This window comes from Dasypus novemcinctus, chromosome 16 (genome assembly GCF_030445035.2).
Source record: "Dasypus novemcinctus isolate mDasNov1 chromosome 16, mDasNov1.1.hap2, whole genome shotgun sequence".
NCBI classification, from domain to species: domain Eukaryota; kingdom Metazoa; phylum Chordata; class Mammalia; order Cingulata; family Dasypodidae; genus Dasypus; species Dasypus novemcinctus.
Genome location: NC_080688.1, coordinates 49,338,961 through 49,352,816, shown reverse-complemented (window position 1 = coordinate 49,352,816; position 13,856 = coordinate 49,338,961). Strand labels below are relative to the sequence as shown.

Sequence of the window (13,856 nt, the reverse complement as noted above, 5' to 3'; positions counted from 1 at the left end):
ATAATGCCAGTTCTTCCAGAAAATTGGAAAGGGGAAAATACTTTCCAACTCATTCTATAAGGCCAGCATTATCTTGCATTAAAGCCAGACAAATATATCACAAGAAAATAAAACTACATATCAATATCCCTCATGAACACAGCCAAAATAAATTCTAAACTAAAATTTAAAAATCAAATCAAACAATAAAAAAAAAAAGTATAACATATCTTGACCAAACAGAGTTTATCTCAGGAATGCAAAGTTGATTTAACATTTTAAAAAAACAATATAATACACTATGTTAATGAACTTAAAAGAAAACCATACACTCATTTTAATATATGGAGCGAAAGCATTGGATCAAATCCAATATCCACTCCTGATAAAAACTCTAAGCAAACTAGGAATTGAAGGGACCTTTCCTGATAACAGGGATCAATGATAATCCTACAATTAACATACATAATGTTGAAAGACTGAATACTATGCCCTTAAGATCAGGAACAAGATAAGCATGTCTGCTCATACCACTTTTATTCAATATTGTTGTTGTGGACTTTCTAGTTAGTGCAATAAGGCAATAAAAAAATAAAAGTCACCCAGACTGGAAAGAAAGTAGTAAGACTGTCTTGAACCACAGATAATATGATTATTTATGTAGAATTTCTGATGGAATATACAATAACTGAGTTAAGCAAAGTTGTAGAATACAAAATCAATTTACAAAAGCCAATTGTATTTTCAATAAAGAATCAAAAATTGAATTTAAAAACAATATCCTTTTTAATAGCATCAAAATATATGAAAATAGGAATAAATCTGGCAAAAGGAATGTCTGGAATATTAAAAAGGTATAAAATAATGGAGAGAGAAATTAGAGGACACAAAAATAAATGGAGAGCTATACCATTACTAATGGTCAAAAGACAGACTTTTCCTAAAATGTCAACTCTCCCAAAAGTGATCTCCAGATTAAATGTAATTCAAATCATAATTTTAGCACATTTACTACTTGCAATCTTGATTTTCATGTTAATTATAAACTCTGAAGGCAGGACTCCAGCTCAGTGAAGGACAGTCTCATGTGACATGATATTCCCAATGTCTAGCACACTGCACAGCCCATCATAAACATTCCACATAAAAATACACTTTCAATTCCCAAGTGCCATACATAAAGGAAGAGAGTGGTTTAATACAGAGAATGGAATGCTTTCCAGGTTAAATGAATCTGTGTTCCTCTATTAACCACCTTTTGCATGAGACTCAAATTAACTCTGATTGTCTATTATGTGCAATTACTTGCAAATCTGTAATTCAACCTAGTCTGTACATTATTTTATATACACTGAAACATATACTAGTATATTGGATTTGACATTCATTATCCAGTTAACTAAGAAATTAATAAGATACAGATGAAACCACTTCCCTCCATCAACATAAAGCCAAAATGGTAAGGATGAAAAAGCTGGTATGGACTGCAAGGATATCTTTGGCTTTGTATAATTTACTATCAGCACTACTGACTTAGGCAAGAAGGAATAATGGATTTTCTACATACTTTAAGATATGCTTTCAGAGGCAAGGAAAAAGCCAAGTGTCAGTTCCATTAAAATAATTACAACTAGGATACACACTTACTTTTACCTATAGGCTTAAGATACTAGTATTTTTTCATATCTTTAATACTTATGAATTTTAATAATCTGTAAGTAAATTGACATTTCATTATATGCATTATGTGTGGAATAAAATAACAGTATAATTTTTAAATCAATATATACAGTACATAGAGTAATCTCTAAGAGGAGCCTGAGTTATTGCAAATGCATGAGCTATTTCCATGGAGGGAAAAGATGGAAAGCTCTTTCCCATTTGCATTTATAAAGGCTGCGTGACTCCTTTAAATATATACACTGATGCCAACAGAGCCATCAGAAATCAATAAATCACATTCTCATGTGCTGTAAAATGTCTGACATACACATTCATTTTCTCAATCCAAATTCTCTATAAAAGGGACTGTGTAAATGTTCCATTTTAGTTTAATGACATTCTCCACAGTTAAAATTGTGTGCATTATTGCCAGCAAGTGCAAAAATCTGAAGAGCACAAAGCTAGATAGGATTTTAAAGAGCCTACACAGTACATATCCTTTAGTGGCCAGCCATTAAACAGACCATAGGCACACAAATACAAATGGAGAACAAAATTGGGAGCTTAGTAAGAATGGATTGAAATGCTGAAAATACCAGTTTGACAAAAAAATAAAAGGTATAATTTATTTAGAAGCAGTTGGGAAATGATCTTATAAGTATTGGAGAAACGGCTCTTGTAGCCCTGATACCACTAATGGAAGGAGAGATGAACTTCACTAAAAATGATACAGATGACAGAAATGACAACAACCTATTCATCAGCGAGGTTCAATTTGAAAGTGTAATAAAAACCTAAATATGACTCCACTTTACTTGACATTTATTCTACCTGCTGCCATATATTTTTTAAAGGTCACAAAATTGTTCTATGTAGACACAGTTTATAAAGTACAAATTCTTAAAGACAGGAGTGATCTGCTCAGCATAAGTGGGGAGTTGTAAAACTTCTCCAAGCACATCTTGCAGGAGCTATGCACAAAGGCATGTCTGGCTATGAACCCAAGCAGAGTTTATTCAGCCAATATTCCCATAAGTGGTCTGAATGAAGCACTAGCTATCATTCTACCCATTTGCTAGTACTGATCAATGCTGCTCTGACTTCTTGGTTTCTTTGTGTTTGTGTTCTTCATTAAAGTACAGTGGCCCAAGAGATGAACTTTGATCCTTGTGTTTACTTAAACCTGATCATATCTGAAGTCTGTTATTCTGAGATTCCATTACACGTCATTCAATAAGACATCCTTTTTCCTAGAATCCCACAGTTTCCTTTCCCTGAAATCTCTAGTCACTTCATCTCTTCTGACTTTGTGTCTCCTTAATTCAGGCTGTACCCTATAATCAAGCATCTACAAGTCCATAAAATCCCCCAACTCCTTCAATTTGAACCTTTGTAAATCATTGCCCCCTGCAAAATCCAACTTCTGGCACATCTGTTCCCTAGATAAAGGCACAGGTATTTAGTGTTGCAGGAAGAAAAAAAAAAAACATGCAAGTAGAACAGTTCTGCCCATGGCCATCAAAGCCATTTCAAATGGCCCTAAATGCTGCTTAGCAGCCACTTTCCCCCCAGGGTCAAATCCCTATCATGGCCCATAAAGCTACTTTCCAGAGCCTTTTTACTATTCTCAGACTCCTAATCCTCTAGTCTCTGGCAGACAAATTTATCACCACATGGCTAAAACCTCTTCACTTTCCACTGTAGTTTGCACATTTAGTTATTTCTTTACGTCTTCTTTCCTGCTTCTCTCCCCAAATCAGTGCTTTTTATTTTTCTTTAATCTGCAATTTTTCCTCCACTATAGTCCATCTTTTCCCATCACTCTTCTACCCTCAGTATCTTCCAGTAACTGCCTCCTTAGTTTTAGGCCAAAGAAAAATACGCTAAACTCTACCCTAGCTTAAACAAAATCACCAGTCTTTCGTTATTCTCAAATGTGCAGTAAACACTTCCTAAAACTTGTATTCAACTTCTGTGTCTTCTCTAAATCCAATTACCAAGTTCTGATGATTTTATTTCTGAAGTTTCTCATGAATTAGGCATTTCTTTTCTATTCTATTAATAGCTTCAACTAAAGTCCTTACATTTATGAGCTATCTTGTACCAGCCCTATAATTGGTTTCCCAGCCTATATTCATTCCTGCATCCATTCATTTATTCAGGAGACATTCACTGAGTGCTGACTGTTAGGCCAGGCACAGTGAGTAGAAGAAAACATAGGCTTTGTCCTGAGGCTTTTTATTCTCATAAAGACGACAAATAAAGAAATACATAAACAAACTAATCACAGACCATGGTAAGTGAAACAAACAGAAAAATAAGACAGAGAACCAAAAGAAGGTACTTTACATGAGAAGCAACTGTCTATTTCCATGGTTTAAAATACCTCCTCATAAAATACTATTTAATTACAAAGTGGAAAGCCTTGGGTAGACACACCTTAATCAAATGATTAAGTCAAAATAATCAGGATTTGGACAAATCACAACTTGTGTACCACCTAATAAGATGCAAGGAGAAAATCACAGCACCTTTATGGTATTTCCCAAAGGTGCATAATCTGAATCAATTACAATGAAACCTCACACAAACTCAAACTGGCTTATAATCATCGAAGGTGCCAAGGTCATGAAAATCAAGGGAAGCCTGAAGAACTGTTCCAGGCTGAAGGAGTCTAGAGAGAAATGACAACTCAATTCAATGTCTGTTTCTGCACTGGATCTTGATGCTAAAAGTGACATAATGGGCTAAAAGTGACAAGTGGCTAAACTTGAATAGGGTATGAAAATCAGCAGGTAATAATGACCATTGTTAATATCCTGATTTTTTGTTGTTGTTAATATCCTGATTTTGATTGATAGCACTGTGGTTATATATGAGAATGTCTTTGTAGGAAGTATACCCTGATGCCATCTAATATATTGTGGGGGAGATACTGGAGCATTATTCTGGAGACATTCTTAAAGGTACTTTCAACTTTTCTAAAAGTTTATGATTACTTTAAAATTAAAGGTTAAAAAAGAAGGCACAGGTACTCCTGATGTAGTAGTCCATATAAGGGGACAAAGCAGAGTAAAGAAAGAGGGCTATGGGGGGGCTATGGAGGGGCAAAGGAAAGACATCCTAGCTAGGCCCCAATGGTTTCCTAATGTCCCTCTAACACAGGTGCTGGTTATGATCTCCATATAGATTACCTCTCATGGATTTGCTGGTTTACACTGATTGCCTTACTCTTCCTCATACTACCCCTTCATAGATTCTCTTACAAGTATATTAATTTCTCTAAAATGACTATACTCTCTCCCAATCTCATCAAATTCAATGGAGTGCAACTATAATCTATGTGGCATTTTTATCACTAACCTGATCTTCTAGAATCTCAAAACCTGAATGTAAGACCAGTATGTCAAAAATGAAAATGTATTTCCTATCTCACTGCAGTGGACATTTTTTTTTAAGATTTAATTATTTTGTATTTATTTCTCTCCCTTCCTCCCCGGGCCTCCCCCCCCCCCCCCAACTGTCTGCTCTCTCTGTCCATTCGCTGTGTGTTCTTTTGCGTCTGCCTCTATTCTTGTCAGCAGCATGGGAACTGTGTCTCTTTTTTGTTGCGCCATCTTGGGTGAGTTCTCTGTGTGTGCAGTGCCATTCTTGGGCAGGCTGCACTTTCTTTCGCGCTGGGTGGCTTTCCTTACGGGGCACACTCCTTGCACGTGGGGCTTCCCTATGCGGGGGACATCCCTGCGTGGAACAGCACCCCTTGCAAGCATCATCACTGCATGTGGGCTAGCTCCACACGGGTCAAAGAGGTCCTGGGTTTGAACAGCAGACCTCCCATGTGGCAGACGGATGCCCTATCCATTGGGCCAAGTCTCCTTCCCTGCAGTGAATATTTTTAGTTGCTTACCAAGCATTTACTTCCCCTCCCTCTGACCACTTATCAAAGGTCCTAGAAACCAGATTTTAAGGGATCCCTGATGTCTACTACAGTCCACCATTTACTTCGGGTGATGTTGATTAAGTATAGGGCATGTTTGATTTAAGATAATTTTCATCATCCATTCCTTTGGCAAGAGTCATTGATAAGAAGCAGTCATGAGGGAAACGGACTTGGCCCAGTGGTTAGGGCATCCATCTACCACATGGGAGGTCCGCGGTTCAAACCCCGGGCCTCCTTGACCCGTGTGGACCTGGCCCATGCGCAGTGCTGATGCGCGCAAGGAGTGCCCTGCCACGCAGGGGTGTACCCGCGTAGGGGAGCCCCACACGCAAGGAGTGCGCCCTGTAAGGAGAGCCGCCCAGCGCGAAAGAAAGTGCAGCCTGCCCAGGAATGGCGCTGCCCACACTTCCCGTGCCGCTGATGACAAGAGAAAGCAGACAAAGAAACAAGACGCAGCAAACAGACACAGAGAACAGACAACCGGGGGAGGGGGGGGGATTAAATAAATAAAATAAAAATTTAAAAAAAAAAAAGCAGTCATGGAACCTAAGTAGTATAATTAGGGTGAATCTTAAGTCTTTTGCATGGAATTCTGAACCAGAAGTACATTCTCATTCATGCAAACCAAGAGCAGGTATTCTTTCTTGCTTCAGGTAGCCATCCTATCACAAAGGATTCAGGTTTAGAATAAAGCCAACACAAAGACGACTTTCTAAGAGTAGTTAAATAAGTAACAAATGGATTCTATAAGCCAAAGGGGTACTGAAGCAAAATACCAGAAATCTGTTGGCTTTTATAAATACATAAAATATAAAAAGTTATAAATATATTTGGGGAAGCTTAGGTACCAGGCCATAAAGCGTAAGTTACTTCCCTCAACAAAGTCTTTTGCCATGTGTTGGATTAAGATGGCTGCCCAATGCCTGTAAGGGTTCAGGCTTCCTGGGTTCCTCTCTTCCCAGGGCTTGACTCTCTCTGGGCTCAAATGCTCATTGTCTGATCTCTGCACCTGCAAACTATCAGGCAAACAGCTCGAATTTCTTCCCCGGGGACCTTCTCTCTTTCCGCGCAACCAAGCTCATCTGTATGCTTCTTGGGGCTCCAGCTCAAAAATCTAACTTCCCTTCTCTGCGGTGCATTTCTCTTTGAGTCCCCACCTGCCAAGGGGGTGAGGACTGAATGTCCTACTGACATGGCCCAATCAAAGACTTAATCATTATTTACTCAAGTAAAAGTAAAACCTCTGAATTCAAAACACTCTAATACACTGAAAGGTAAAGACCAGTTTACAAATATAATCCAGTATTTCTTTTTGGAATTCATCAATAATACCAAACTGCTGCATGGGTCCTTGATAATAACTGACACAGAGGTTAAACAATCAGAACAAGTCCACCCTAACATCTATGTTTCTAGTTACCTGAACTCCCTTTATGGTTTAACTCAGTCTGAGTTGGATTTTCTGTTACCTGCAATACAATGTGTGAAGGAGAGCAAAGAGATGATAAAAACAACTAAGTGAAATATAACTTAATATAAGTGAAAATGTAATTTAACATAAACTGACCTCTAAAAAAGGTAGACCCAAGAGTACAAACATAGAAAAAATAAATAAAACCCCCCAGTAACATTGGCTTCATGACATTTTGTAGTTGCAAGATAAATGGGAAATGTAGTTTCCCATATTATAAGGATGTGATAATGGAATGAACCATGGGCTTAATATGGGTCCAGAGAATGACACCCTGTAGGACTGTTTTGGGAGGAAATCAGGCATAAAGCTATAGGTAGTCACAGAAAGGAAAAAAGCTAAGAGTTTCAATTTTTGTATTATAAATGAATATAAGTCTTCAAAGAGGTGACATTCATAGGTATTTCATATAATTATAGTACCTCCCACTGGCTCACATAAATCTACGTAATACGATTCACACTTTGATGCCTTCTCTACTCCTCCTGACCAAGGAGGAAGTGGTGTTCATCCTCTTTTTGTATTTATAAACTGGATTGAAATAGTGACAGTCTTGGTGGCCTGCTGCACCAATTTGCCTGTCCTTTTCTGCTAGGAAAGAGAACTGAGCCCACCTGTAGCAGGCCACAGCAAGGGAGCTCTAATTTCTTGGTACCATGCACTGACGGACTCACAGAGCCTTTCTGTCCTCCCAGATCACTCCAGATAAAACTTCCTCTCATCTTCCAGACCTTTAACAACCCCTAAGCCAGAAATAATCCATCATTTAGTTCTACTTTTCCTGAGCTGAAAATATGTCTGGAATTCATCCCCTTCTTTTCATTTCCAAGAACAAAGCCCAAGATCAGGGCCTTATCCTCTATCTCAACTTCTGCAATTGTCTCTTAACCAGTCCCCTCTTTTCTTAACTCTTAGCTTGTCCAATCCATCATTCACAGGGCCAGTTGCTCCTAAAACAAAATAGTGTATTTTATTTATCTATTAGATCCTCTTCCCTTCTCCTATGTCCAGTCACCAGTCACAAATTATTCTACCATGCTGTTTCTGATTTGAAAAATCGTTGATGGGGCCCATTAGCTTTGAAAAGGTTCAAAGAGCCAAGCTTGCAACCGGGTCACCAATGTTGTAAATACTCCCCTTCTGCAGAGTATCCTACCACTTTTCCCATGTAAGATGTTCTAGTCATACTGAACTACTACTCGGGAACACAGGAAGCAAGACTTTATAAATGGCATGCCCTCTCTAAGGAAAATTTACTTTTCCTTAGTTTTAATTATAAACGATCTACCAAACTTCCAGGTCTTAAGAATGCTTTCCACTATAAAATCTTCTCCAATACTACTTTCAGATTAAATTTCTTCATCCTCTATGCATTCGCTGGACTCTCTTTATACTTCTATTTTGCATTTCTGTGACTCTTCTTGGTCTTATGCTAAATTTGGTACAGACATATCCAGTTTTTAAACTTCTCTCTCACAGTGCTGAGCAAAGAATATTTCGGTGAGAGTCTGTCTTTCTCTTCTTGACTGTTATTCCTCCACAAGATTCATCCATGTACCTCCGTATTTAGCAAAGCATATTACTAAATTGATGCTTGTTTTAGTTTGCTAAAGGCTATATACCAGAAAAGAGATTTATTAACTTAAAAGTTTACAATTTTGAGGCTGAGAATAAATGTCCAAATCAAGGCACCAGTCGAAAGAGTCACCCCAAAGATGGCTACAGGTAATGCTGGACTCCTCAGCTCGTGGAGGCATCTGCTGGCCTCAGCCTTCTCCAGGCTCTGTTGTTTTTAGCTTGGTTGCTCTGGCTGTGGCTTTCTCTCTCAGCTTCTGTGGGTTCTTCTCTGTTCCTGTGGGTTTTTTTGTGTGTTATTTTTTTCTGGTCTCTCTCATGTTCCGCTGATTTCAGCTTCTGGCTTCCAGGACTTCCTCTCTCTGCTTCAGGGAGCTTTTCTCTGTGTGTCAGTGTGTTTCTCCCATTTATAAAGGACTCCAGTAAGAAGATTAAGACCCACCCTAGGTCATGCCTTACTGAAGTGATCTAATCAAATTCTTTAAATGAATCTAATCAAAAAGTCTTACTTACAATAGGTTCACACATACAGGAATGAATAAGAATATAACATTCTAGGGTCCACAAAAGCCTCTAATTACCACAATGCACTATAAATATTTCTTAATTAACTGATACACTAAATATTATTTGAGGAATGGTATTTTGCCTTATTCATATATATTTCAAGTAGTGACTACCAAGAATCAAGAACTACCAAGAACAGAAACTCCTCCAGGCTGAATAAAATATTGGCTTTAGACTCTGGCCTCCTGGGTTACTGATATATTTGGCAACAGCTAGGATATTTGTCATTTTTTCATTTCAAAAAGTTGTATTGCACCTTGTTCATGCAAAACCTTATTTCAGGAGCTAAAAGTAGGGTTGTAAACAAGATAAAGCATACTTATGTTGAAGTGAATGAAACAGACGCATAAGCATATAAATTATTATAAAAAATAGTGTTTTTTTAATCTGGGAACTTTTTCAGTCACACAGATTTGAAAATTGAGAGTCATTAGTGATGCCTCTCTATACTTGCTTCAAGGTGTTATCTTAAAAAACATAAAACTGCTGCCACTGGATGATGACGATGATGATAGTATCATCTTCATTTTCTTTGGTTTCAATGTGATTCCCCAATTCAAGCCCTCATAAGGCCTTTTTGGAACAATTAAAATTGCTTTCTAATTTCCATTCTCACGCTTCCCAACTCTAATACATTTCCAACCAGTAATGCCACAATCATCTTAAAAAGGAATGCTCGCATTACATCATATCTCTGTTCAAAAGCCCTCAATGGCTTTGCTTTGCAGACACAAGATAATACCATTCAGATTCTTTAGCATCATACTCAAGCAAACTTCAAAAATCTACTTCCCACCCATCTCTCCAGATTCATTTGCACTGTTCTTCCTATATCCCCACCAAATTTGCTTTTGATTTAACATCTTTGGATCTTATATTTGGTACTTTTCAATCCATTTTATTCAAATTCTATTGTACCTAAAGGCTTAATCGAAGATTCTTAAATTTGTCTCTGATTTTTTGCTTCAGCCTATGAAAGTTCAATTTACTTTGTGCTTTTCCCCCCAGTGTTACCCATGTATAGCTCATGATTTTGGTTATTTACAAATACAGTTTGTAATAATATCATAGTAGTATCTAACATAGTATACTTATTTATTCAATACACATTTAATAAACATTTACTATCTTTCTATTATTCCAAATCACCTAAATGTCTTATTCACAGTAAATATTACATAAACTTTTGTTGAATGAACACTTCTTGTCAAAAAGAATTGTGTCCCAAATCAAAATATTTTTCTAAATATGAATAATCTTCAACAAATAGATAAATAAGAATGGTGCTATTCATCATAGTTTAAGTATATATGAAAGGAGGTAGGTAAGCTGGTAAGTATAAAACGGAATAAAAAACCTGAGAAAACTTATTCAAAGTAATATGGAAATACTGATTCAATCTTGCAACTTCAGTTCAGGGATGTGTGTATCATTTTGAAATACAAATTCATAAACACACATGCATTATGTCCATCAACTAGAAACTACATACTCTGTCAAAATTTATTGACATAAGAATCATAAAGAAGTGTTTCCTTGATACCATTTAATAATTTCTGTGGAATAAAATAAATGTTTACACAATTTTTTCTTTTCTTTTTAAGGGAACAGCTTTGGATGATGATTGATGTCTGCTATTATGAGCCTATATTTGTATTTCCTTATTTTAGAGGCTTTTCAAAAAAAAAATACACTTATAACCCAAAGCATTTTCAGTTATACAAAAAAAAAACACAACAAGATAAAAGGTGATTATTTATAGGCAATCTTATTCATGATGATAGGCTCTCAGAAGGCAACTGCAAACATAAATTTTAAATGCTTTTTGGAAAGAGTTGAAAATAAAAACATTTACATAATTTCTTAGAAACCCTGGCTTTTTATTGCTGTACTTCAATATTCCCTCTGGGTAAAGGAGTAGCTATTTCAAAGATTTATTTGATAATGGAATGTTTGATTTCTTTGTTTTCCTTTCCCAATGTGAGGTCTGTTTTTACTCTTCAGCAAGGTACTGTATTTTAAAATTAGAACTAGTTTGCTACTGAGACAAAAAAAGGTTTTCTTATGGGAGATTAAGAAGATGTTGCTAGCAATAAACATATATCCATATATATATATACACAAGCATAAACAAATTACATAAAAATGCTACATTATTACAAAATGGTCTGTTCATGCATCCGTTATCTCCACTAACAGCCCTGACACTTCATGATAATATAACTTTGACTGATATTAAATGTCTAAAACTTCTACTTACCTGCCTATCCACTTCTGGGAGCAAAAGCAGGAGGTATTGTTGAAAATGCTGAGGTAAGGAAGCAAATGTATGTTTATTTATTAATGCCCTCAAATTAGTGTTGACAAGAATAGATCCTGGGGTTTCTATGTCAATGTCCTCAGCTTTGGTCCACTTCAAATGTCCTGTGATTAAAAAACCAAGAAGTCAGAATTTACTATACACTGGGAAGAAATGGATGCATGATTTTTTCAGTAATATATTTAAATCAAAAGTTTTTTTTCATTATGTTTCTGACTCATCTTCAATTTTCATAATATATACTTCATTCGATATCAATATTTTTAACAGTTCTAAATAGTACATTAATTATAATCTTTCAATTAATTAGAATTTTCAAAACTTTGCAAGCATAATCTGTAACAATTACAATTTATGTAGATTCTCTAAGACCTAGGATCAACGATAACAATAATAATACCACCAGAGCCCCATGTGCCAGGTAGTACACTAAGCACTGAACTATTTCAAAATATTCCTTTCTATTCAGGATATTTCTGAGGGTGATAATTTAAAAAGCAGTCCTTTATAAAATATTACAGGTAAGGACTGAAATGCAAATATGCTAAGGGAATTCTACAACTGAAAAGGCACATGACTCCCATAGAACGTTGAGTTCACAACTGAAAATATGACACACAAGAAAAGAATTCACCATAAGGGACAGTCAGCTGACATAAAACAGAAGACTTACCACACTCTCAATTACATGAGATAGGAGAAGCACTTGCATGTGATTTTAATAGAGTAGGTTTTAAATCAGGGGTGAGCGAATTATGGCCCAAGGGTTATATCTAGCCCAATATCTGTTTTGGTAAATAAAGTTTTACTGAAACACAGACATGTCCAATTGTTTATATATTATCTATGTCTGCTTATGTGCTAATATGCAGCTGAAGAGTTGTAACAGAAATTGTATGACTAGCCCATAATTCTCAAATATTTACAGTCTTGCCCTTATCAGAAAAAGGTTACTAACCTCTGTTTTAAATAAAGGCAAGAGAAGGAATAAAAACCATTATGAATAAGTAGGACACTATGATAAAAGAACAGGCAGTTGTGAAAGAGAACCAGATAGAACTTCTAGAAATGAAAATTTGTTTTTTGGAAACATAAAAAAATTCAATGGATATAACAGAGAAAAGACTTACTGGATAATTAGAATGTAGATTTGAGGAAAATATCTAAAATGCAGCATAAAAAAAGATGAGTCAGAAAAGAGGATGGACAAGAAATACAGAGAAAATAACAAGCAAATAAGCAATCAGAATCATATCTAATAGGAATTCAGAACAAAAACCCCTACAGAGGATGGCAGAGACATGGAATCTGAAGAGTTAATGGTTGAAATATTTCCTGAGAATATAAAAAATGGGATGAATCCTCTGATAAAGTAACACGACAAACCAAATCTCAAGAAAGATAACAATTCCTACATCTGGTATATTGAAATCTCAAAATATCAAAAAGAAAAGGAATTCCTTAATATAATTTAGAACACCAGATGGATTATCTCCAAAGCGATGACAGTAAGACTGACAGAAAACTTGTTAGCACAAATAAATAACAGAAGACAATGAAATATCTTCAGAGTCAAGGGAAAATAAGCATCCACTCAGAATTTCATTCATATATACATCATTCAAAAATGACAATGGTATAAGAATATTTCAGTATCCAAAACTGAAACTCTCTTAGGGAATCCTGCTGAAATAACAATTACTGGGTGTTTTTAACAAATAACTTAAAGGAAGGTATGAGTGGTTTGTAGAAACAACAGTAAAGAAAAAGACTAATAGGCATGACTACCTCCAAACAAAGACAGACTTTAATAAATAATACTAATGACTAACAGGGAGTAAAAACAAAGTGGAAATAAAATACTAGACATAATTCCATATTTTTCTTGCCCAGTTGTTTCAATACCCTCTCTTTTTGTGTTAGCAATGAATGGAGTACATTTAAAGCCTCCCCTGTGAAGTTTTCTTCTAGAACTCTAGTACATTATTATCACGCCCAATTTAGAAACTCTTACCTCCTTTTTTGTATTCTTTAATTTTGCACATTTCTTCCTAGCTAAAATTTAAGTTCCTTAAATTCAGGGTCTTTGACCTGAATTAGTTTTTCAATGCTACTTTTTCCTACTCAGGCACTTAGTGGGAATTTTTTTAAATGCTTGCTAAGCAAATCTAAGCTTCTAATGGATATATCTGAGGAGGGGTTGATTAATACTGTCACTGAGCCCCACTTCTGGGATTCATTCCAATATATTCTATTTGCTTTAATCTTAATGTAGGAAAGAATTATGACTTTGCTGGTTCTATAAAATGTTACGCACTCTTTAAATAAATCAATGCAGAAAA

At 35.9% G+C, this 13,856-nt stretch overlaps 1 protein-coding gene across 1 annotated transcript in view; it reads right to left on the bottom strand.

Annotated features, from left to right (window-relative positions):
- ASXL3 (ASXL transcriptional regulator 3) overlaps window positions 1–13,856 on the bottom strand; it is a 186,424-nt gene that overhangs the window by 59,478 nt on the left and 113,090 nt on the right. The window contains exon 8 of the mRNA XM_004472558.4: window positions 11,455–11,618. Within this exon, the coding sequence (XP_004472615.3) occupies window positions 11,455–11,618 (164 nt within the window). The remainder of the gene's footprint in view (window positions 1–11,454; window positions 11,619–13,856) is intronic.